This window comes from Colletotrichum karsti (genome assembly GCF_011947395.1).
Source record: "Colletotrichum karsti strain CkLH20 chromosome Unknown Scaffold23, whole genome shotgun sequence".
In the NCBI taxonomy this organism is placed as follows: Eukaryota; Fungi; Ascomycota; class Sordariomycetes; order Glomerellales; family Glomerellaceae; genus Colletotrichum; species Colletotrichum karsti.
The window spans coordinates 256019-278196 of NW_024065923.1; the positions used below are offsets into that span (position 1 = coordinate 256019).

A 22178-nucleotide genomic window follows, 5' to 3' on the forward strand; every position below is an offset into this window, starting at 1 on the left:
GTTTCTGAGCGGTTGTCGGGAGGACGCTAAAATCGATTCCGGCACGAGGGCGTTCATGAAGCAAAGAGAAAGCCACCACCTATCTTGCAGAGTTTGCCTCACCTTGTATTACTGGCGAAGGCACGGACGACACATCTTCCTGTGCCGACACACGACCAGCTACCTGGCGTGGAAAGACGATCGAATTGATTGGGACCATCGTCTTCCTGCGTTACTAGAACCCGACTCATATGATGCTGATTCAGATGAAGAAACAATGAATCTTGTTCGTTGTAACGATAAGAGCTGCCGAAATGGGAGGAATCGGGGCTCATATATGACTTACCTTAATTACTTGGAGGGTAGTCAATTGAGCGTCAATAACGTCGCATAGTTTCTTCATAAGAAATAAATTCAGAACTTAGGCCCCTCATTATATAGGAATAACTCAAATGCTATTAGTAAATAGAAGGATGCTCTACTATCTTTAGCTCACAGCTAGGTCCGCTTCACTTCCTCTTGGGCCGAGGGTGTCTTACTGGAACGTGATGCCTACTGATTCAGAGTGTTCCTCATCCTCGCTCCCACGGTGGTAACATTGAGCTCTCATTATGATTAAAAGCTATCATTAATGGTGATAACGATGTCAATTTTATGATACTCTGAGCCGGAGGACTTTGTTTAGCACAAACAAATGCAATACGCCGCGCAATACAATGCAGCCACCCTTATAATCTGGTCATAGATATCTCGCCATACCCAATGAGTACACATTTAACATTCAATATTCTGAAAGACTTTGTTTAGCACGAGGAGACGTGGTTAAGGTACTACGTAGGCTGGAGGTTGGTCATGCTCAGTCACCAGCTGAATCCAGCTGTCGATCTGCCCCGCCCAGCTGTCACCCGCCACCCCACCATCGGCAGCGACCGGCACCGATCCAAGCCGGCGACAACGTCAACGAAACTCAAAGCCGTGGCAACCGGGACAAAGCTCCTTTCATACAAATCCGCTTTCCCCTGTAATTCTTACAAACCTCCAACCAACCGACATCTTCCTCCCACCGAATCTCTCGCGAAAAGAACCCTTCAAATCCGACAAACCTCCCCCAGAACCCCTCCACGAACCCCGCACCGCCCAACACAATGGAAGACGTCCCCCTCGAACACGGCGCCCTCGAGCACCTCCTCCCGCCCAGCTGGAAAACCCTCGTCACGTCCTGGCTCGCCGAGGACACCCCCTCCTTCGACTACGGCGGCTTCGTCGTCGGCTCCGACCCCCGCACCGCCACCCTCTGGGGCAAGTCCGGCGGCATCGTCGCCGGCCGCCCCTTCGTCGACGAGATCTTCGCCCAGTGCGGCTGCGCCGTCGAGTGGCACGTCAAGGAGGGGTCCCACGTCGAGCTGCGCGGCCACGGCGGCGCCCCCAAGGGCAAGATGGCCGTCGCGACCGTCCGCGGGCCCACGCGCGGCCTGCTCCTCGGCGAGCGGGTCGCGCTCAACACCCTCGCGCGCTGCTCCGGCGTCGCGAGCATGACGCGGGGCATGCTGGTCAACCTGCGCGCGGCCGGGTACGCGGGCGTGCTGGCGGGCACGCGCAAGACGACGCCCGGGTTCCGGCTGGTGGAGAAGTACGGCATGATGGTGGGCGGGGCGGACGCGCACCGGCACGACCTGAGCTCGATGATCATGCTGAAGGACAACCACGTGTGGAGCAAGGGGAGCATCACGAACGCGGTGAAGGCGGCGAAGAGCGTGGGCGGGTTTAGTTTGAAGGTGGAGGTGGAGGTGCAGAGCGAGGCGGAGGCGGACGAGGCGATCGAGGCCGGGGCGGATGTGGTCATGTTGGATAACTTCACGGGCGAGGGCGTCAAGGTCGCGGCGAGGAGTTTGAAGGAGAGGTGGGCTGGCAAGAGGCACTTCCTGGTCGAGGTGTCTGGGGGTTTGACGTTGGATAATGTGGAGGATTACGTGTGCAATGGTGAGTCCCTACTTTTGGCCGATGACTTGTGGTGTGAAGCTGACTTTTGGTGCAGATGTTGATATTCTTTCGACGAGCGCGATTCACCAGGGCGTGCCGCATGTTGACTTCTCGCTGAAGGTTGAGCACTAGGCGATGCGAGGTCTTCAGATGAGACGGAGCTGGCGAGGATTCCCCGCCGCTTGTGAGAGGGGATGGGAGCCCTCGGGTCGTGAGGCAAGGTTGTCTGGATGGGAACAAGGCAGCGTTTGATACCTTTGGAATAAACAAAACAACAAGAAATCCGTTAATGAGTGGTTTCAACGGCGCCCTTGCACACGTCTCGTCTACCGTACATGAGCACCCGCCTCCTTGGCATCGACGTCCGGCCCTGCCCCTTGAAGATGCGTCGCCGCCGACGTCTGCACGCTCCCCTCCTCCTTGATACCATTCTCGGCCTTCTCGCCACAGCAAGGCACGATGACGCTCGTCTTGTTCCTCGATCCGGGCATGTCTAACGCCGGGTTCGCCTCGAAGAAGTCCGCGGGTCGGATATGCATCTGATGAATCTCGACGGGCCTGTTCGTCGTCAGCATCTTTACTCTCACCGTCTCGTGGCCGTTCCATTGGGTAAGGGGGAAAATGCTCACATCACGGGCCAGTCCTCGACTCTAGGATTATGCGTCAGTCCGAAAACGCTCCAAACGACGGGACTGCTCTTCCTCCCATCACCAACTCCGTTCTCAGCCACCTCCCCGTTCGCCTCATCGCCAAACCAATCTCCACGCGCTACCATATCAAAGACACCACCCTCCTCCTCCCGGCTCTGATTCGTAAACTCCCCAGCCGCCCAGAGCTCGTCGTCCCGATGCCCCGTGACCCAGACGTGATGCCTCGCGAACTTGGCCCTCTTCGAGACCTGGCTCTCCTCGTCCGCGAGAATCATCTGCGTCGCGCTCGGCGTCAGCTTGAACCCCACGTTGCGCCCGGACATGGCGTTCTTCTTGTCGCGGTGCTGCATCTTGACGACCCGGTTCAGCCTCGGCTCCGCGTCGAACCAGCACGCCTTGTCGACGTCACGTTTCGTGAGGCGGTAAAAGTTGCCGTGGGGATTCGTCTTCTTGTCCATCGCCACGGGAACGCTCTCCTCCACGACAACCCGCGTGTCACCCTCGATGTATGAGTCGATCGCGGGGTCGAAGCGTACTGCGAATAGGTGCTGGTGATTCTGTGCCAGCACGCCCGGCGCAACGACGACTCCGTACTCGCTCTCTTTGCCCTCGTCGATGGCCACGACGCTCATAACCCCGGTAGCTCTTGTCTCTAGCGTGATTCCTCCCGCCGTGTCGAGCTTGTACGCGAAAACGTACTCGTAGTTGGCCAACGTGACGACGCACTGGATGACCAGTTCTCTGAGCCTCGTGACCACCGCTCGGTTCGTCCTGAAATTGGTATGCTTCCATCCGATACCGTTGTCCTGCTCGTGCAAGCACACCACCGCCTTGGCGACCGTCGGGTTACCCTCGGTATCAGCAAGCAGCGCGTCGAAATAGTGAATCGCCCCAAGACAGTCGCAGCCAAGCTCTAGGTTGTTCGCGACGCGGCCGAACCCGCCATCGCCGAGGTCGAAGGCCTGTTTGCGCTGAAAGGGCGGGCGGGGATCGCCGTAGGGCACCGTGAGCTCGCTGTAGCTCAGTCTGAAGAGAACGGGTCTGTTGTCGTAGCAGAGATCGTGGAGGACGGCGCCTTCTCTGGGCGTGAATCCGAGCCTGAAGCGCCATTTCTGCCATTGTACGAGATTATCGCTTTGCACAGTGAAGCTCGCGCCTTCGGGCTGGGTGATATTAATCGGCTTCAGGTCTTGCCTCTGCTTTGCGTCGAGAAGTTCCGGGACGTATTCCGATGAGATGGTTTTCTCAAACAGCGCCTTGGGTTTGGTGCCTCTTTCCTGTGGGGTGAGGCTGTCGTCTTTGCCGCCCGTGGCTAGGCGGTCTACGCGGACAATCTTCTTGGTGGTGAAATCCATGACGGGGATGATTGGGATCGGATAGGCGTAGTGGTTCGAGTCGAGGTTGTCCTTGGATACGTCGCGGGCGAAGACGAGGCCTTGCATGTAGCGCGGTATGGCACCGTCCTCGGCGTCTGGGCCGCCGTAAGGCCATGGGTCGATTACGACAGTGAAGTTCTCTGGGAGGGAGAACTCTGACATGGCGTCCTTGAAGGCTTGAGAAGATACGCAAGCATCTTGAAACGCACCGAACTCGTCCCTGTCATAATGTCAATACTATGGCGCGGAATTTGAGGGATGAAAAAAGGGTCTCTCACGGTATATATCCAGTTTGGGCCTCTGGCTTGGCTACGATCCGCTCGACTTCAGCGTTCTGGCCGAGGTCGATGACGGATGTAGTGTACTCGGGAAGCTTCCCGCTTTTGATCACGTCATATTGAAGCCTAGCCCTCCGAGGGGGGCGGGAGGTCGAATCTGAGAGATTGCCCGCGTGCTCAGCTTGTAAGAAGGGAATAAGCTCTGCCTTCTTTGGTTCTTGCAGATAGATTGCGCGGAAGAAGAGTGTGACGTCAGAGGGGTAGAGACCCTTGACAGCATCGCGCGCTTGTTTGAACTCGTTTTCAGAGAGATCTTTCAGCGGATGAGGAGCCATATTTGCGAGCCACCAGAGATGATATGGAAAGCCATGAATGTGAATTGTGTGGCGGCGATGAGCCTTATCTAGACTTTGGCGGTCGGCTGGGCAAGATGCAATGCGGGGGATTCTTGCAGTAGTCTGATGATGGGAGCCATTCAAGTCCAGCAGTCTGTGTGATAGCCGCATTGGCGTGTCACCACCAGCACACAGGTCGTTCACATGAGACCTGTAGGACTCGGCCGTTCTGGACGCAGATGATCATATTGAGATGTTGGTTAATCCGGCTACTCAGATGCCACGATGGTGGGGTAACTGGCCCTCAATCGACCAACTGAGATCGTAGGATGGCGGGGTACGCAAGAACTTCAATCTGTGCCATTGAACAGCTAGTTTTCTCCAATCTTTGGGGAGATCTCTTCGACTCCTGGGGGGTTGATCCTACTCCCGCATTCGGAAAGTCCATGCGATGGAGCGAGGCGATTGGCTGCGGCCATTGTCGGCATTTTGGCATTCAGTGCTGCAGATTCGAGATAGCTGGGTGGTGAAGCTGGCGTCTTCAAAGATAAAATCCCCCGGGCGCGAGGGAAATCTGAGGTTTAGAGATATCGTTTGGCCACAGGTTCGCCGTCGTGCCATCAATCGAATATTTGCCGATTAGATACATTGGTGATCTGATCACGTCTGCTTCGGCCACTGTCTGGCACTAGACCGTGCATATGCGGCATCAGGCTGGATCTGCGGATGAACAAGATTAAGATTAAGCTACTTGCGAAGCATTCGATTCATCTGACCTCGACGGTCGCATGTCAGGTATTCTTAAACCAGAACGTCGCAATCCGAATGGAGTTCGGTATCAAAAACATCTCGGCAGGCCAGGCCCGTTGGAGATGACAATGAACTTGGAGCGAGCTGCACGTTGCCGTTCGGTCACACGGCAGGCCGTTCGCGTGTTGCACGTCTCGGTACATGAGACTCGAAGGATATCAAACGGCGGAACACTCGAATGACAATCAGAGACAGGCCCGCGACCCTGAGATTGATGGTCATCGCAGTCCGGGCAGGGGGCGTCGATCCACATGGCACTCTGCCATGTGCGGCGAGCTGTGGCGGAAGCAAGGACGGCCTTGCCGTGAGCCGCACCGTATTGATGAGCCAAACAGATCAGAAGTTCGGCCTTAATGGTTTCGTGCTCAAAGTTTCGTTGGATAGAAGGCCTATCTCGTAAAGACGGTTTGGAGAATATTGCGACCTAGCAGCAGGAGTTCACATATGCTCGATTATGTCAATGAGAGGATATTCGACGACGGCAGACCCGTGCGTCGTCGTCCCTTGTGCGGAAACAGACTTCGGATCAAGTAAGTCATGATAGGCACTGTCCAGCTGGCTCCCCTGGCCATGCTCAGATTCTGATCGGCCGTCGTTCGCCGACGCATGACTCGATCGACGGAAGAGCCGCTTGGCCGGGTCCCAAGGGTTTGCGGTTATTGGCGAGGCCATCGCAAGATGAAGCAGTGGGCCGTTGTCTCGGGAGGAAAACGGAACAAACAAGCTTGAAGGGCACGAGGTGCATTGCCGAGGCGCAGACTTCGCTTCGTAGTCATCTTCGAGGCCGGCCTACCATGCGAATAGCATCAGTAGATGATGACGGAGACGCGGCCGAGACCAAGCTTCGTCGTCTAGAGTTCGGATAAAGGTCATCCGCATAGAGCCCAGGCTGAAAGTTGGACCCGGCAGCGGGCGGCGGGCTTGCAGGTGTGCCATAAGGTGGCTTGCGCGGCATGGCATTTCAGCATGGCGATAGGGCGTGAAATTCTGCTGTCTAGACTTTTGGAACAGATCAGGCCGAGGTGGACTCGTGGAGGGAAGCTCAGCCCCAAACGCGGAAGTAGGGTTGATGCTGTTTGGCGTCAGGATTTGCTTGTTGGAGTCAATCACTGTGTGTGAGTGTTGGGTGGACTGTAAGGGAGCGTCTCATGTCTACGAACTTGGCAAAACGGAGACGGAGGTTCGGAGAGAGGTGACGAGAGGTTGCGTGGTTTGTGTTTCCTGGGCAAAGTTTGGCGACGCGAAGCATGACCAGGAGGCGTTGATGGCTTGATCCTGCGTGGGGGGTTTGTCGAGGACAAGAACACCTTGGCGTTGATATGCCGCGAGACAAGCCAACATTGCTCAAAAGACCGTGGCGGCGATGATACGGCGGCACGGCAGTTCAAGAGGAAAAGCGGAGGACGGAGGAAGACTCCCGGTGATGGTGGTGCGCGCAGTGGATGAAGTGCGGAGGGAATCTGGAGACTGTTCCCGGTGAGAAAGACGGCCGAAGGCTGTGGTGGTCTGGAAGCTTGGGTTTGTAAGGAGAGGATGAACATGCAGCGTGCTGTGTGAAGAGTGAAGTGTGGGTGGTGACTGGATGCGGACTGATGCAGATTGATGCCTATTTTAGGAGGTGTCCATCCAGGGTGCTCCCTTCTGAAACGCGCCAATTTATCTGATGTCGTGATGGCCTGGGGATCTCCATGATTGATTTCTGGGACGCTGGATTTTTCGTGGAAGCAATCCAACATTCTTATTTTTCCATCCAGGCCTTTTCGGAGCTCTCCAGCGGCCCTTGTTTTAGCCAAAGGCAAGGGCACGCCAATATCCGTAGTGCAAACATCCACCGGACGGATCCCAATTACCAGAATCTTGCTGCATCCCCTGTCCGGGACATTGAAGCGAGAGGAGGAGAAGATACGTACCTAGGTACCCTGAGATGCAAGTCGATGTCGACGGGATGATGGAACGGCTTAGGTAAGGCGGCCTCGAAGTCCAAACACGTGGAAGGTTCGAAGTACAAAGGTACATGGCACTTGCCTGCCTCAAACAGAAGGAGCTTTCAAGACTTGGCATTGATCTGGCAAGACGAACATCAAGCAAAGGCCAAGTGGTTCCACCTGTTGGGAACTGCATCTGGCATCGTGATTTGACTCGAACCTGTGCGCGTATGTACCTAGTTTCTGTCCTTGGAAAAAATCGTTCTGGAATCTGGGCTTTTGAGGGGAACTGACCGATAGATATCTCCGCCAAGACCAATTGGGCTAGACGTCCGCTCTTACCACGACTCATCCCTCATCGAATACGGAGCAACTCGCCTGGGTACACGGCCTGGGAGCGACGGCGCACTCATCTTACTTTTGCTCTTACCAACATAGGTAGCTAGCCATTACTTCCATGGGCATCGGATTGGCCAGCAGTCAGCATTTGCAACTTGACACGACGCGATACGAGACTCGACTTGCACCAGACGGAGACGGAACGCAGTGAGGGAGGACGGGACGGACCTGGACTCGACTGTTCCCCGTCGTCTCACTCGGCAGCTGTTTCCGAGCACAGATCCCACGATGCTCATTCGTCGTATCCCTTTTATTCTTTTTTTTCTCTTTCTTGCAGATGGCGTGGACTTTGAACAGATATATCGGATTCTATCGTATCCGTCCCTTCTCCCGCCTCATGCTGTACCTGATGTGTGGTCCATGCATCCAGCATCCAGATTCACAGAACCAGGAACCCTTTCTCCTGTTCCCATCTGTCCGTGCAATTGCCCTTCCCGTGCTGTCTCATCCGTCTGAGGTGTTCCCATCTGTGCAGTTCTGTCCTTCCCTGATGGATGAATCCCCTGGCAGATGCGCCAAGCATCCAAGTACCCGTCAGCACCACCACTGCACCATCTGCACCTCAAGCAGTAGCGTATGCGCGCTGAGAGGTATCATCATCATGGATCCGCATTCGCCTACCTTACGTACCGTATTGCGTATCTGAATGGCTAGTGTTGTTGTTTCGTCGCTACCTATCCGAGATTCTGTGCCGTAGCATGCGAGGTACGTACCTTACTCGCAATCGTGCCTTCCATGTCGGCGCACGCAGCACGCAGCACCGGCAGCGACGCCGGCTCCACCAGGGGGGCCGCGCCACGGAAGGGACCACAGTGACTTGCTCTTTCCCTTCCATTGCAAATCACTCAGGCAGGCTCCATATCGTTTTTGCTTCCCCGACCAGTGCAGCCCTTTTTTTTTTTTTTTTTTTTTTTTTTTTTTTCATCTCCTCAATCTCTTTATCTCGGTGCCCTCCCTCCCTTGCCAGACTACGGAGTTCCTATTAAAAACTCGACTCGTGCCAAGTCTCACTCCGACTCCTGCTACTCTCAGGTTTGCCAAAATCAACGCTCTTTCTCTCAACCAGCAGACGAGGCCGTCGAATACCTTCACGTGTAAGGCAGTAAGCCGCAGAAGAACACCTGTACTTCAGCTGTCCAGTCGATTTCCCTAATTGGATCACAGCAGTCGCACTCGGCGCGGCACAGCACAGCCATCCCATCCCATCCATCCGCCCTGGGCTCTTACGCAATTCGACATCCACCGTAATCGTCGCCTCCAGCCGCATCCGCATCCGCATCGCCCGTCCCGAGAAAAAAATAAAAATAAAAATCGCCAGGACCCTGAACTGTTGCCCCTGATAATATCTACGCCTATCCCTCTCGAACCTCCCAACTTCAACACGAATCCTCTCTTTCAGCTGAAGTCGACAACTTTACCTTCTCTCGTCCCCATATATCTCTTGGCATTCAGATCGATCGCTGGGGAACTTGGAACCAAGTCATCCCATCCCAAACTTTCAAAGGTGCGCGCGCTCCAAAGTCCGTCCTCCACGTCCCGTCGTCTCCCCGTTACGTCTCCAGGCCCCACGCCCTCTCTATCCGCTACCAGCTCATCCCTTCACCACATAAACTTTGACAAGCTCCCTCCCCTATTCCTCCGGCCCAGACTTCATTTACCTGCCAGCCCTACCCGCTCGTTTTCTGCTGCGCATTCTCTTGCGCCTCAACCTGCTGCCGACGAGCCCGATTTTTCTAATAACTTCCAAACTGACATGACCTATCTTGGTTTCGCAGTAATCACCAAGCCATAGTCCAGGCCTTTGAGCTGAACCCGGCTCTGTCCTCTTTATACTCTCGATCCGACCCCAACGATCGCCCTCTTTTTCAGGAACAACGTCGCATTCGTTTCGACAACACCGTCTTTCTCTATCGTACATACCGAATCCCTTCGCCATTTCCATCGTTCGAGCCCGTCTTGGCCAGGAGGAACTCTATACTCCAATGACTTCATAGTCGCCAATTGACCTTTCAACAACACCATCAACCGCTCTTTTTTCAACACCATACTACCACCATGCTTACCCCTAAGAGAGCCGTCGCCGCCGCGGCCTTCTTCCTAATCGTCTTCTACTTAATATCCTCCTCACACGACACAACAGACGTTACGAAAGCCCCAGTCGCCGCTTCGAACCATGACACGAAAGAATCCTCAAAAACTACCCACACTCCGTCGACCGAAAAAGTCGAGCCATCCGTCCCCAAGAAGGTCACTGGGCAGAAGCCCATGATGGACATGTCAAAAATGTCCCTCGCGGACAAGCTGGCATACCAATACCCCTACGATGTCGAGACGCGCTTCCCGGCATACATCTGGCAGACGTGGAAGTGGACGCCTGCCGAGGAGGAGTTTGCTTTCCGCGAGCAGGAGGCTTCCTGGACAGAGCAGCACCCGGGCTTCGTTCACGAGGTCATTACCGACAAGGTGGCCGTCAACCTTCTTCGTCTGCTTTATGCCTCCGTTCCAGAAGTGCTCGCGGCCTACGACGCTCTCCCTCTCCCCGTTCTCAAGGCCGATTTCTTCCGATACTTGATTTTGCTCGCACGCGGCGGCATTTACTCCGACATTGATACCTACGCCATTCGATCTGCCCTCGAGTGGGTTCCCGAGCGCATCCCGCGGGAGAGCATTGGTCTCGTCATTGGCATCGAGGCCGACCCCGATCGCCCCGATTGGAAAGACTGGTACAGCCGTCGCATCCAGTTCTGTCAATGGACCATCCAGTCCAAGCCCGGCCACCCCGTCATGCGCGAAATTGTTACTCGAATTACCGAAGAGACCTTGAAGCGTAAGAGGGCGGGATTGCTGGACAATGTCCTTGACAAGAATGTCGTCGAGTTCACTGGCCCGGCCGTCTGGACCGATACCATCTTCGACTACTTCAACGACCCGAGATACTTTGACATGAAGAACTCAAAGGGCGCCATCGACTGGAAGAACTTCACTGGCATGGAGACCTCCAAGAAGGTTGGCGATGTCGTGGTCCTTCCCATCACGAGCTTCAGCCCTGGAGTACAGCAGATGGGCGCCAAGGACTACGATGATCCCATGGCGTTTGTCAAGCACGACTTTGAGGGTAAGACCTGAAATATCATTCCCCAACGAACAACAGCTAATCAACTAGTAGGCACGTGGAAGCCCGAAGAACTCCGCCATATCGGCGAGCAGACTGAGGAGGCTTCTTCATCATAAGACTCCATGACAGAAACGATTTTCTCTTTCAGTACATGTCTTTTAATATTTGCATCTTGAGCGGCGTCACATGGGCCAACTCCAGCCCGGACAGGTTTTACATTTGAGTTCTGTACTTCGATTTAGCTTTGTTTTGCACCAGTACAAGGGATCACAGGTGAACTGCATACCCAGGAAAACGGGAAAAGCATAGAGCTTTCGGCATAGATGTCCTTTACAGCTACTTTGAGACTTCAAGAGGAGAGACGGCACCGCGGGGAACGCAGCGAAGCAGCCAGGGAAGCTGTGCACACAGGCACCAGCTGAGGAATCTCGAGAGAACTGCAGCCATCAGCATCGCGGTACAATATACCCCAGACAGTCAGTGGAATGAAACGATTGAAAGACCAATCACAAAACACCATTGGTACCGACCGTGAAATGCTTCTTATCTGATCTACCGGTAACCCAACATTAATCATTCCAGTGAGAGTGGTTCGCGGCATCACAACACATTCCCAGCATCCGGTCTTCGGCCGACGGGCTTGCATGGAGATTTCCAGCAACAAGCGGCTCCGTCGGCACCCGGTCCCCGGCCGGATCTGTCGTCACCGTGGACCTCTGTGTTTTTAGGGAGTTATTCCCTGTGATTAACCCCGCATCCCGCCCCTTTTCTCCGCATTTTGGCGTCGGGAAGCTTGGAGCTGCCCCCCTCTGCCAAGTCACTGTACGGATACCCCAGCCAGCAGCGGACCGGAGCATGGAGGTCTTTCTGAGGCCGAGAGCTGAAGCTCCAACCTCCCCTCACTACGTTTTAGCCGTGGTTCATTTTTGGCGGTTATTGCTTATCCGCGAGGGTCATGGGGAATATTAACGACGACTGCGACGACTGCATGGCGACTCGATCTTTGATTGCTCTCTTCGTTTTCTGAGATTTCGCTGGTGTGCATCAGAGGTTCGCTTGGCCGGCTCCCACCGCACTTACGACGATATCCGAGAAGGAGCTTCCGAGCCCACGATGCCTTCACTCTGTTTTCATCGCCTTACCAGCCTCGCGAGGCGGCCGGGCTCAAGGGTTGTTTACTCGAGAAGCGTTTTGGGCAGGTCAATTGCGAGGGCGTACAGCTCTACTCAACTGAGCTTCAGTACCGGACCAGATGAGGTATGCTACGATACACGTCCTTGTGGCCAAGGCCGGAGATCTGAACCTCACGAACTTCATACTGTCTACCTTCATTGCGATCTCACATCTAACACCCTGTTCAGCCTCCTCTCCTCAAACACACAATCCCCCAACACTTCGCCTCAATAGTCTCCGCCCACGGCGACCTCCCAGCCGTCACAGCCCGCGCCCCCACGGTCCTCACCGCGACGCCCCTCACATCCTCCGCGCCGCTCCCGCCCGCCGTCACCACCTCACTCACCTACCACGATCTTGACCTCCTCTCAAACACCCTCGCCCACGGCCTTCGCTCCCTCGGCGTCCGCAAAGGCGACCGCCTCGCGGTATCCCTCGGCAACGGCGCCGAGTTCGCAGCACTCACCTACGCCGCCTTCAAGCTCGGCGCCGTGCTGGTCCCGCTGAACCCGGGCTTTAACGCCAAGCAGGTCGGCGCCGCGTTGCGGCATTTGGGGGTCGAGGTGTTGATCATCGGCAAGGTCACCGATTTGCCGTATAAACCGGGGTGGGGGCGGAGTAATCTCGAGCTTTTGAGGAGTATCGTTCCTGATCTCGACTCGGTGAGGGCCGGGGGCGACGTGGAGAGCGAGGTCGTGCCGAGTCTGAAGAAGGTCGTGGTGGTGGATAACCTCAAGTTCCACCCGAAAGTCGACTTTCCGAAGTTCAAGGCCCTGACGCCGTACGAAGTCCTGCTCGACGGGGGAAGGGGGAACGTCGTGCCCGACGAGGAACTCAAAGCCGACGAGACGGTCAACATCCAGTTCACGTCCGGGACCACCTCGCAGGCCAAGGCGGCCATGCTGACGCACACCTCCGTGCTGAACAATGGGTACCTGATCGCCAAGCGGATGGGCCTCGTGCCGGGCGACAGGATCGTGGTGCCGCCGCCGCTGTTCCACTGCTTCGGGTGCGTGCTGGGGTACATGGCGACGGCCACCACGGGGGCGGGCATCCTCTTCCCGAGCCCGGCGTTCGACCCCGTCGCGACGCTGCGGATGGTCGCCGAGTACGACGCCACGGGCCTCTACGGCGTGTCGACCATGTTCGTCGCGGTGCTGGAGGCGCTGGCGTCCGGGCAGGTCGTGAGGCCGGAGGACATGCCGAAGGGGTTGAGGAAGGGCATCGCGGCGGGGAGTTCCGTGCCGGAGAGCCTGATGAGGCGGTTATACGACACGCTGGGCCTGCAGGACCTGGTCATCTGCTACGGGCAGACGGAGACGAGCCCCGTGAGCTGCATGACCGCCCCGGACGACCCGTTCGAGAAGAGGACGGGGAGCGTGGGGAAGGCGATGCCGCACACGGCGCTCAAGATCGTGGACCCCCTCGATAGAAACAGGATCCTGCCGCGGGGGGAGAGGGGGGAGCTCGCGGCGGCGGGGTACCTCGTGATGAAGGGGTACTGGGGCGACGAGGCGAAGACGGCGGAGGTGCGTGTGGCGGACGGGGAGGGGACGGTGTGGATGTACTCCGGGGACGAGGCGGCGATGGACGGCGAGGGGTACGTGGAGATCACGGGGCGGATCAAGGACCTGATCATCCGGGGCGGGGAGAACATCCACCCGCTCGAGGTGGAGAACTGCCTGTTCCAGATGGACGGGGTGAAGGAGGTGGCGGTCGTGGGCGTGCCGGACGAGAGGTTGGGGGAGAGCGTGGGCGCGTTCGTGGTGGTGAAGAAGGGGTGGGAGGCGGACGGGGAGGGGGAGAGGGGGGTGACGAGGGAGGGGGTCAGGGGGTGGGTGAGGGAGCACCTGTCGAGTCATCTCGTGCCGAAGCACGTCTTTTGGGTGGAGGATTATCCGAAGACGCCGAGTGGGAAGATTCAGAAGTTTAAGTTGAGGGATATGGCGAGGGAGATGTTGAAGGGGGAGAAGGAGTGAGCTGGCGTTGAGGTTTTGGGTGGGTTATGAGTTGTGAATGCATTGGCTTGAGTGGATGATTAAACGATTTACTGCAGACATGAGAACGATTCAATTTGAAGACCATTTTTCATACCGATATTGGTACTATGGCAGACATGGGTGTCTCGATACCAAATTGTGTATAAAAGGTCGCGGGTGCGTTACATGACTTTTCTTCCTGACAGCAACCGCATCCAAAAGAGCGGCCACTGCCATATCTCGTTCTACAACCTTAATGATCGAACACGCATGGTGTTGAACGTCAAAACATCAGCATGGCTAGCCAACTCACCTGCAAGAGACCATGTCTCGGGGTAACATAGGAACGAATAACTACAAAAGAATACTGGACGCCGAGGGCCTGAAGTCAATCAAAGTGAAGTTGCTTACATACGCTTCATGGCCGAGAATAAGTGTCTTCGCACCGTTGCATGCCTCATGCTGACAGTGTCATGAATGTAATCTGTCCATCTAGTCTGTTATAAAAAGCCTCACATAACGCCCTGCAGTTCGTGGTCCACTCAATCTGGTTCTTGGCCAGAAGCCGGACCAACTAAACACACGTGGTGTCATGTTTGGTCTCGAATGGGTAGGTTTCATTCATCGACAAGGTGTCAGTTGTCAACGGAGTAAAATCACTGAGTAGAACCGGTGCACTAACAGGCCATCAACTGAACGATCATTTTTCTGTGATGATATGGCGAAGAATAATCTTAAAACGCTGCCCAATGCCAGAGGTAAACTTGATGAGACGTGCTGGTGTGAAATCGATCTACCACAGGATCTGATACATCAGAATCTCGCCTGACGGTGTATTCTTGCGAGTTAACAGGTGACCGCGGTTTCGAGAGACCACAATCAACTACTCGGTCGAGTCCGTGGCTACGAGGATAGAAGGCATGGCCATGCAAATACTTCAAAGGTTTTGGAAAATCACTATAAATTGAGGCTTCACAATCTGCGTTTCGGCTGTACCACGGGCGAGCACGGGTAGTCTCTCGTAATATCTCCCTCAGACTTAACGTGGACCGTTACACATATGCCTTCAGTTATGAAATGGATAAAACGACTGGCCAGACTCGCCTTTTGTCTAGGATAACATGCCTCTGTGGTAATTCGTTGACGAATAGTCACCAAAAGCTTTGGGACGACAATGGTAGAGACTGATAGAGAAAGGAAAACATCGAAGATTTCAGTCACGAAACAGACGAGCTGGATGAAATGCTGGACTGAAAATTTGGATTTGTATATATTCGTGACAACGGCTTTGCCGTTATTTTCAACCTGTTGATAGTATCTTAAGAAGTATGAAATAGCGTTTAAATATCCACTCCATCGCTTGTTGGTTATGATCTTATTGATAGTGTGAGTAATGTATCTATAGATTCTTGTTTCAAGATTAAAGCAGTACATGTAGTATTGCAGTCTGACATTTGATAGACATCTTCGCCTGGGACATAGGCCGGGAAATAGAGCCTCCTTGGGGATATGGGGACGAATAGTTACAGGAATCCACGGAGCAAGGAGAGCGCCAAATCAAGAAAGCTTCTTTAGTTTCAAGATAATATGAGTGTTTTCTCTTTCCTAATGAGACGATAGGTTTGGGATGTATCTTGCGTATAAGAAGGCCAGACTGTGACCTGAAGTAAAAGGTTTGACGTAGTTAATCAGTAGTTTTCCCTATGTAAAGTTCTAATTGAGTCAACTATAATGCTAAGGCAGCATATATTAGCCTCTCAATAAACGCTACTTATCAACATCCGCAATTGTTTGACAGCTGCGGCGCTGTGGTGCACGTGAGGAGGCGCGGTTGGCGGCATTATGTTTGATGAATAAGGCGTCCACTGAGCTATCTTTGTCTAGGAAAGCATTCATCATGTCTTCTTTGTGGTGATACAGGGAGGAATAACCACAAGAAGCTACAAACTGCCAACAACAGAGAGTTCTTAGTGCTGTGGAAGTTAATCAGTAAGAGATTCAGTGCATCTAGATTAGAACTACCTAAGGTGCTGTAGTTTGGCGCTTTTAGGGCCCCATTGCTGCCTTTCTTGAATTTGAGGCTCAACACATTGCTGAGAAGTCATAATGTTGAGAAAGCAGTCTTTATATCTTCTTTTTGCTTGTTAAAGTGCATAACATGTTTGTTAGACTAAGCTCTATCAATTCACAGCATATCAGTTTCCATAGCTGAAGACACTATTTGCATTGGTGTTATGAACGAGCTCTTATTAAGTGGCATTCAGCCGGTCACAACTCACAAGCTGGATTTAAAAAGGGAATGACATGGGACTTGTTGACGTATAAATCGACACTAAACATAGACATCCTTACTTCCTGGCTGCATGGAACATGAATAAATCCACAGCGCATGGCAAAATCTCAACTACTATCTGCTGGTCTCATTTCTATGGGATGGACACTAGAAGTCATCCCGCATCTCATTCTTCAAAGTTCCAAATGGTATCTAACATTGCACATTCACCCATCTCAGCTCGTTAACGTAATGGTACTACTTTCTTCCAGTTGACAGCTGCGTCATTTGATGCCAAAGACTTGACCCAATATTAGTAGTCAGTCTGTCTAAGAGGCTCCCATGAGCCCTTAGTTTCCTGGCCAGATCCCTCAACCAGGGGCAGACTCGACAACAGCCCAAAGAACCGTCTCCTCCAACGGTTCGTCAAGCCAACACAGACTTGTCGAATCCACAGCTTGCCGTTGACCTCAAACACATACGAAGAAGACGCATCTTCCGGCTCCATCTTCATTTGCATAATGTCCGTCAACATGCGGTCCGCCGTCTGCTTGTCCTCAGCGATGAGGTGCATGACGGGCCTCTCGTGGTACATCGTCTTGACCATCTTCTGCACGATGGCCCTGCTGAAGAAGCCGGATCCCACGATAACCATCAACACCATCTGCGACATGGGAAGTGCCAGTAGGGTAACGGCGGCGAAGACCGAAGTGGCGAAGACGAAGCAGGTCAGGCCTCCGGCACGGAAGAAGAGGCGCAGTCCCGACAACCAGATGGGGGGCCGCTTGTCCTCTTGAGAAATGGAGATCACGACGAGCATCTGGCGACCTGTTTGCGACTCGTCGCCGGTCTGGGCGTAGACTGCGTTCTTCTTGGGCGCGGCGCCTCGCATGGCGCCCTCGATGACCATCTCGTCAACACCGTCGAGCTCCCAGCTGCTTCCTTCGAAGACGCCCGATTCGTTGCCGATGAGAGTGGCGTTTTGGCGGGAGATGTAGACTTTCCATGTCTCGTCGAATGGGAGGTTGATGTAACCATCGACGATGGCGACGACGCTGACTGTGTTAAGGGCGTCAGCATTACAGCAAATATGGAGGGTGCATGATTTTCTTACCAACGAGATACCAGATGTGTGCCCACCAGATAGCGGTGCACCATGTTGAATAAACAGCACCTTGCTCGATGACCGCCAATGCAACTTGGGAGCCGGCGATGAAGACCGTCAACACAGCACAGCCAAGAAGGAAGAACTGCTTCGGCGTAAGACCTGCGTAGGCACGCGGCATCTTACGGTCCCTCTTCAAAGCATGTCGGATCCTCTGTTGCGCCTCATCGGAAACACGTGCGTAAGTAACCTCGCTGGGGTCCTCCTCAACCTTCTTCACTGGCGGGACACGCATAGCCGTGCATCCCTGACTCTTCGAGACCTTGAGGTAATCCTCGGTCTCGGACGGCACCATGGTGGCGCCGAAGGTCAGCGACTGCGCCAGGAACCCGGCGATGGGAGACATTTTCAAAAGGGCCCACAGCTCCGCGGTGGGACTTCCGAAGAGGGCGCCAGCTGTCGGAAGGAGGGTCAAGACGCCGGCACCGGCTCCATATTCGGTGCTCTGCAGGGCTGACAGGTCGTCGAGGACGGCGATGAGGTTGCTACGGCACTGCGCGTACGAGTTGACGTCTCGGATGCACTGGCCGCGTCTTAACCAGACGTTGCTTGAGAAAAGACCACCTGGGTGCTGGATGGTCGGATCCTTGAATCTGTCGCTGAGACAAGGAGACTGGTAATCTTCTTCTTGGGCCAGGACGCTGGTAATAATCCATGTGAGGATCAAGAAGGTGGCCGTTCGAATATGGCGAACCGGGGCCGTGACTTGACTCCACGATGGTAGAGGCATTGTGAAGGCCAGTTGGCGTTGCTGGTCAACTGTTTGGTGTATTTGGATAAGGGAAGTTGAAGATAAAACAACGAACAACTAGTTGTGCAGAACTGGTAGGAACAACGCGAAAGAAGTATTTCTACACTAGCCAACATAACGATCCTTGTTCATGACTCAACAGGCATGTTATCCGTTAACTTATACACGTCTTTCAGCTATACCCACATGTTTGTGACGTAAATGGAGAAGAAGTAAGCAGTAGCAGCGGGAAAAATGCAGTGTAGTTGGGCTCTCGAGGTTGACATCGTCAACTACCCCTTGTCATGTTCTTTCGAGTACTCAGCCCTACGATCATGTTGGGATTGCACGGTTGTGGACGCAATCGAGACCAACAAGTACAACCAGGCAGAAGGATTAAACGCATGTTGTCGCAGGGGTCATATATGGGTGCCTGTGTCTCCCTGGTTGACACCCGCATATGGCGTGACTTTACACGGCGACTAGCTGCTCTAAACGGCAAAAAGGAATCACTGCTGGACGGCTGCCAAGGGAGGATTCCCTCAATCCAGGACTTTGGGTTAAGCCCGCGCGGGAGACGGGGTCGACTTACAGCCACTGAATTACCAAAGTCCCAAATGAGCCATCGTGAGGTTGCATCCATGCACGGTGCAGGCCGCAATTCCTACATCGCAAGGGTATTCATTCGGCCCCAGTCGAGACTCGTAGCGGGTCCCTCGGACTTTGCCTCGGACTCTGTCTGCTTGCTTTGTCGCTGTTCAATGGAGATTCATGGTATTGTGAACGGACACGCATTGGACACTAGGCTTGACGGTGACAGTTTGAGCCAATTGAAGAACACACAAGCAAAGTCCTCCACAGTTGATACAACATTTGGTTATTTTAAGTTTCCCAAGGCGAACTTTTGGCTAATGTACTTGCTGATCGACTGCTTGGTAGGCTTCTTCTATCCAAAGATGCTTCATGTTACTTCGGAGACTTTCACTCATCGCTCACCAAGCGGCTGTGAAAAGGATGAGGATACACATGTTCAGCCACCTTGTCTTCTAATTCTCTTCTCTTCTACCTGGCTGGCTTCATGAACATCTTGCCTCCACGAAACCAGACAAACTGTCCAAGAGCTCGCCTAAGGGGAACTAGCATCATACCCTAAGCTTGTTATAGATACCAAGCCTCAATCCAGAAATTGCATCTTGGTTTCATGCTGTCTGGTTTCCTTTGTGCTTGCTATCGTTTTAGGTAGCCATTAGTTCTAACTGACATCTGTCTGTGATCACCTCCACAGTCTAAGTGCGGTGACTGGGTTTGGCAGCATACTACTGCAAGCGAATGAAGCCAAGACACGGCCCAGCGGATCTGTCCATGGGGGAGCAGTCAGCATCATGTATTCGAGGCCAGGGCAACTTATGTGACCGGAATTTCTCGATAAGGATATGATGTCGGCGAGGTCACATATGTGGCTGCGGACGAACACAGAGAAGGATCACTGAGCAAATGCAGGCACGAGTCTTTGACCAATAGCGACGATCATCCCATGATTATGTCCGTAGGAAAGTGCAGGACAAGTACGTTGTAGGCCACATACTAAGGCCTACCCCGGCATGATGACTGCAGCAGCAATCTTTGGTGGATATGATTGGGGTCTACAACGTGTAGGGAGATCTCACGTCAAGGTTTAGGTCGCTCAATTATTCCGTCTTCTTCCTCGCGTCCCATGGTCCACTGCTGCAGAGGCTTGGATCCCATGTCGAGCGTACGTCTAGGACCAAGATGGTGAAAATTCATGCCCGTACGTTAGTCTTTATACTCGAAGAAAGCTGTTGGACAGAATATATACGAAGCTGGATTGAAGCTAACAGAATAAGTACTGATTTGAGAGGATATAGTGAGCCGACGGGAGGGGTCAGTTGCGTGTAGTATATTTGAAGAAGAATAGTTGGGAATACATTTTCTGGCAGTGCTGGCAATGTCAATATACCAACTTGTAGGGCGCTGTGCTATCTCAGTGACAGATTTTCGTGATCTCATCGCATCTTTGCGACAGCATCTCTCATGGCTTCCTGTAGCCAACTCGGGAAACCTCGAGTGGCAGAAATCCACCACGTGTTCGCTGGCATGAACAGTTGGGCACCGCGGCAAGAGAACACTTGCCCCGTAATAGCATCGGCTACCTCCTCGGGCTCCAGAATGTTGCGTCCCTTCCCGGTCGTACCCCTTTTCGACCTGATCATGTCGGTGTTGACAAACATGGGATGTGCTATTGTTGTGATCACACCCGGCGCCTTGTAGATGTTCTTGATTTCAGAGGCCAGACCCTCATGGAAGCTCAGTGCCGCCGCTTTCGATGACGAATAACCCACCGCCGAGGACATGGAAACGTGCGACGCCATGCTGGCGATGGTAACGATATGGCCCTTGTTGTTGTCGACCATGTTTGGTAGGAATTCCTTGACAGTATACCAATGCGAAAGAATATTGACTTTGAAAATCTTCGATATGTCCTCCGGTTCTGCGTCACGAATGAAGGCTTTGTACTTCATCGTGACCCCCGCGTTGTTGATGAGAATAGAAGGATGACCGAGATCAGGGTGTTCGCGGATGCTGTTTGCCGCTTCCTTCACAGCATCGGATGAGGTGATGTCGCATTTCCAATAGAAGACGGTGTCGAGTTGCGCGAGATCGGGCGGCAAGTCGGCGATGTCGAGAATAGCGACCTTGACGCCCTTTTTGACAAGACCGAGAACAGTGGCTTTGCCGATTCCGTTGCAGCCCCCTGTGATGACCGCAATCTCCTTGTCCCAGACCCATCCATCCTGGCCGGAGAATCTCCAGTTGTTGCTGGCGCGGATATTTAAGAGCCGATTCAAGTGTCTAGCGACACCGAAGCCGAGAAAGACTTTCAGGGCTACCTTCAGCCCGTAAAGTCCGACATATCTTTTGAAAATCCCCGAATCCACAAGTTGGTCGACGAGACGCGGGGGGCCATAAGCCAAAAATGCGAGTGCAGATGATGTGAGGACGGGGTTGAGAGCAAGGCCACTGACGATCTGAGCAGCCCTCACCGTGTGTTCAATCAGAGTGGTCATAGTTCATGAAGACCAATAACCGTGGTAAAATAAGAGTTGCAGACGAACCAAGCTTGCCCTACCAAAAAAGGCTGCGGACGGGAGGGTGTCCGGTGGACTATTTATCCTAAAAACGCCGGTATATTTCGGGTCAGCAATCTGGCCGAATATGGTCTGACGCCCATGTTACCACCTCACCGAAGTCCCATATGTAGTTCAACCCTTGAGGTTGACCAACGAGGATGGCCTGTAAACGGTGTAGCGTAATTTACTTACGCATTCGACTTGGCGGAAGGAGCGCTCCATACTCATTCCGTGTACATGCACACATTTGCCTACATCAACTCTGAATGTGTTGCTGCATGAAGGCACTTATTGCGTCTTTCGTGGAAAGCTACTCTCAAGTTGCCGCATAATGCGACCTTTTTCTTCTGGTTTTTTTTTTCTTTCCTTTTCGCTTTTCCTCCCTTTCGTAACACGCGATGAATCCTCTTCTTCATTATGTTTGAATGCTATGCATCAACTGTTATGGTCTTGGCTGTAAGGAGGCTGCAATGATCTAGAACCAACATATCCTCAAGTTCCATGCATCAAAATCGATTCTTGGTCAGAAAGGGCTCACTAGCATGATTTTGCGACGCCATACAATAGAAACGAGACATCATGTACAACTTCTGCGAGGTCTTGAAACCTGTCGCGGTCCGCAACATGTTTACTGCAAGCCAAAAGTCTGCGAAAGGCCAAGGATCCACGAGACTTCCACAAATGTCGGCGAGCTTCGTGACTTTCCAGTGAAGAGAACGCCAGGCCGGTTTTTTGAACATGAAGTGAATTGCAATACCTGAGTGCGGCATTCGTGCATATGCAAGTCAAGCTAGTGTCAGGTGCCTTGCGTGGGCCATACTCGTGTACTTGAGCCCAGGCAAGTATTTCGCCTTCAGTCGACA

At 53.6% G+C, this 22178-nt stretch overlaps 6 protein-coding genes across 6 annotated transcripts; 3 read left to right on the forward strand and 3 right to left on the reverse strand.

Annotated features, from left to right (window-relative positions):
- Positions 1-1124: 1124 nt before the first annotated feature.
- Positions 1125-2091, forward strand: CkaCkLH20_07348 (uncharacterized protein; the record flags this gene model as incomplete). Its single annotated transcript, XM_038890065.1, has 2 exons — positions 1125-1959; positions 2015-2091. 2 exons carry the CDS (start codon positions 1125-1127, stop codon positions 2089-2091), a joined length of 912 nt encoding a protein of 303 aa, XP_038744543.1.
- Positions 2092-2285: 194 nt separating this feature from the next.
- Positions 2286-4598, reverse strand: CkaCkLH20_07349 (copper amine oxidase; the record flags this gene model as incomplete). Its single annotated transcript, XM_038890066.1, has 3 exons — positions 2286-2517; positions 2589-4205; positions 4264-4598. The coding sequence occupies 3 exons, from the start codon at positions 4596-4598 to the stop codon at positions 2286-2288; spliced, it is 2184 nt and encodes a 727-aa protein (XP_038744544.1).
- Positions 4599-9787: 5189 nt separating this feature from the next.
- Positions 9788-10963, forward strand: CkaCkLH20_07350 (uncharacterized protein; the record flags this gene model as incomplete). Its single annotated transcript, XM_038890067.1, has 2 exons — positions 9788-10847; positions 10899-10963. 2 exons carry the CDS (start codon positions 9788-9790, stop codon positions 10961-10963), a joined length of 1125 nt encoding a protein of 374 aa, XP_038744545.1.
- Positions 10964-11960: 997 nt separating this feature from the next.
- Positions 11961-13999, forward strand: CkaCkLH20_07351 (AMP-binding enzyme; the record flags this gene model as incomplete). The annotated part of the gene is made up of 2 exons (XM_038890068.1): positions 11961-12104; positions 12209-13999. 2 exons carry the CDS (start codon positions 11961-11963, stop codon positions 13997-13999), a joined length of 1935 nt encoding a protein of 644 aa, XP_038744546.1.
- A 2585-nt stretch (positions 14000-16584) lies between these two features.
- Positions 16585-18166, reverse strand: CkaCkLH20_07352 (uncharacterized protein; the record flags this gene model as incomplete). The annotated part of the gene is made up of 2 exons (XM_038890069.1): positions 16585-17330; positions 17386-18166. 2 exons carry the CDS (start codon positions 18164-18166, stop codon positions 16585-16587), a joined length of 1527 nt encoding a protein of 508 aa, XP_038744547.1.
- Positions 18167-20190: 2024 nt separating this feature from the next.
- CkaCkLH20_07353 (uncharacterized protein) lies at positions 20191-21252 on the reverse strand (the record flags this gene model as incomplete). Its single annotated transcript, XM_038890070.1, has 1 exon — positions 20191-21252. One exon carries the CDS (start codon positions 21250-21252, stop codon positions 20191-20193), a length of 1062 nt encoding a protein of 353 aa, XP_038744548.1.
- Between the last annotated feature and the right edge of the window lie 926 nt (positions 21253-22178).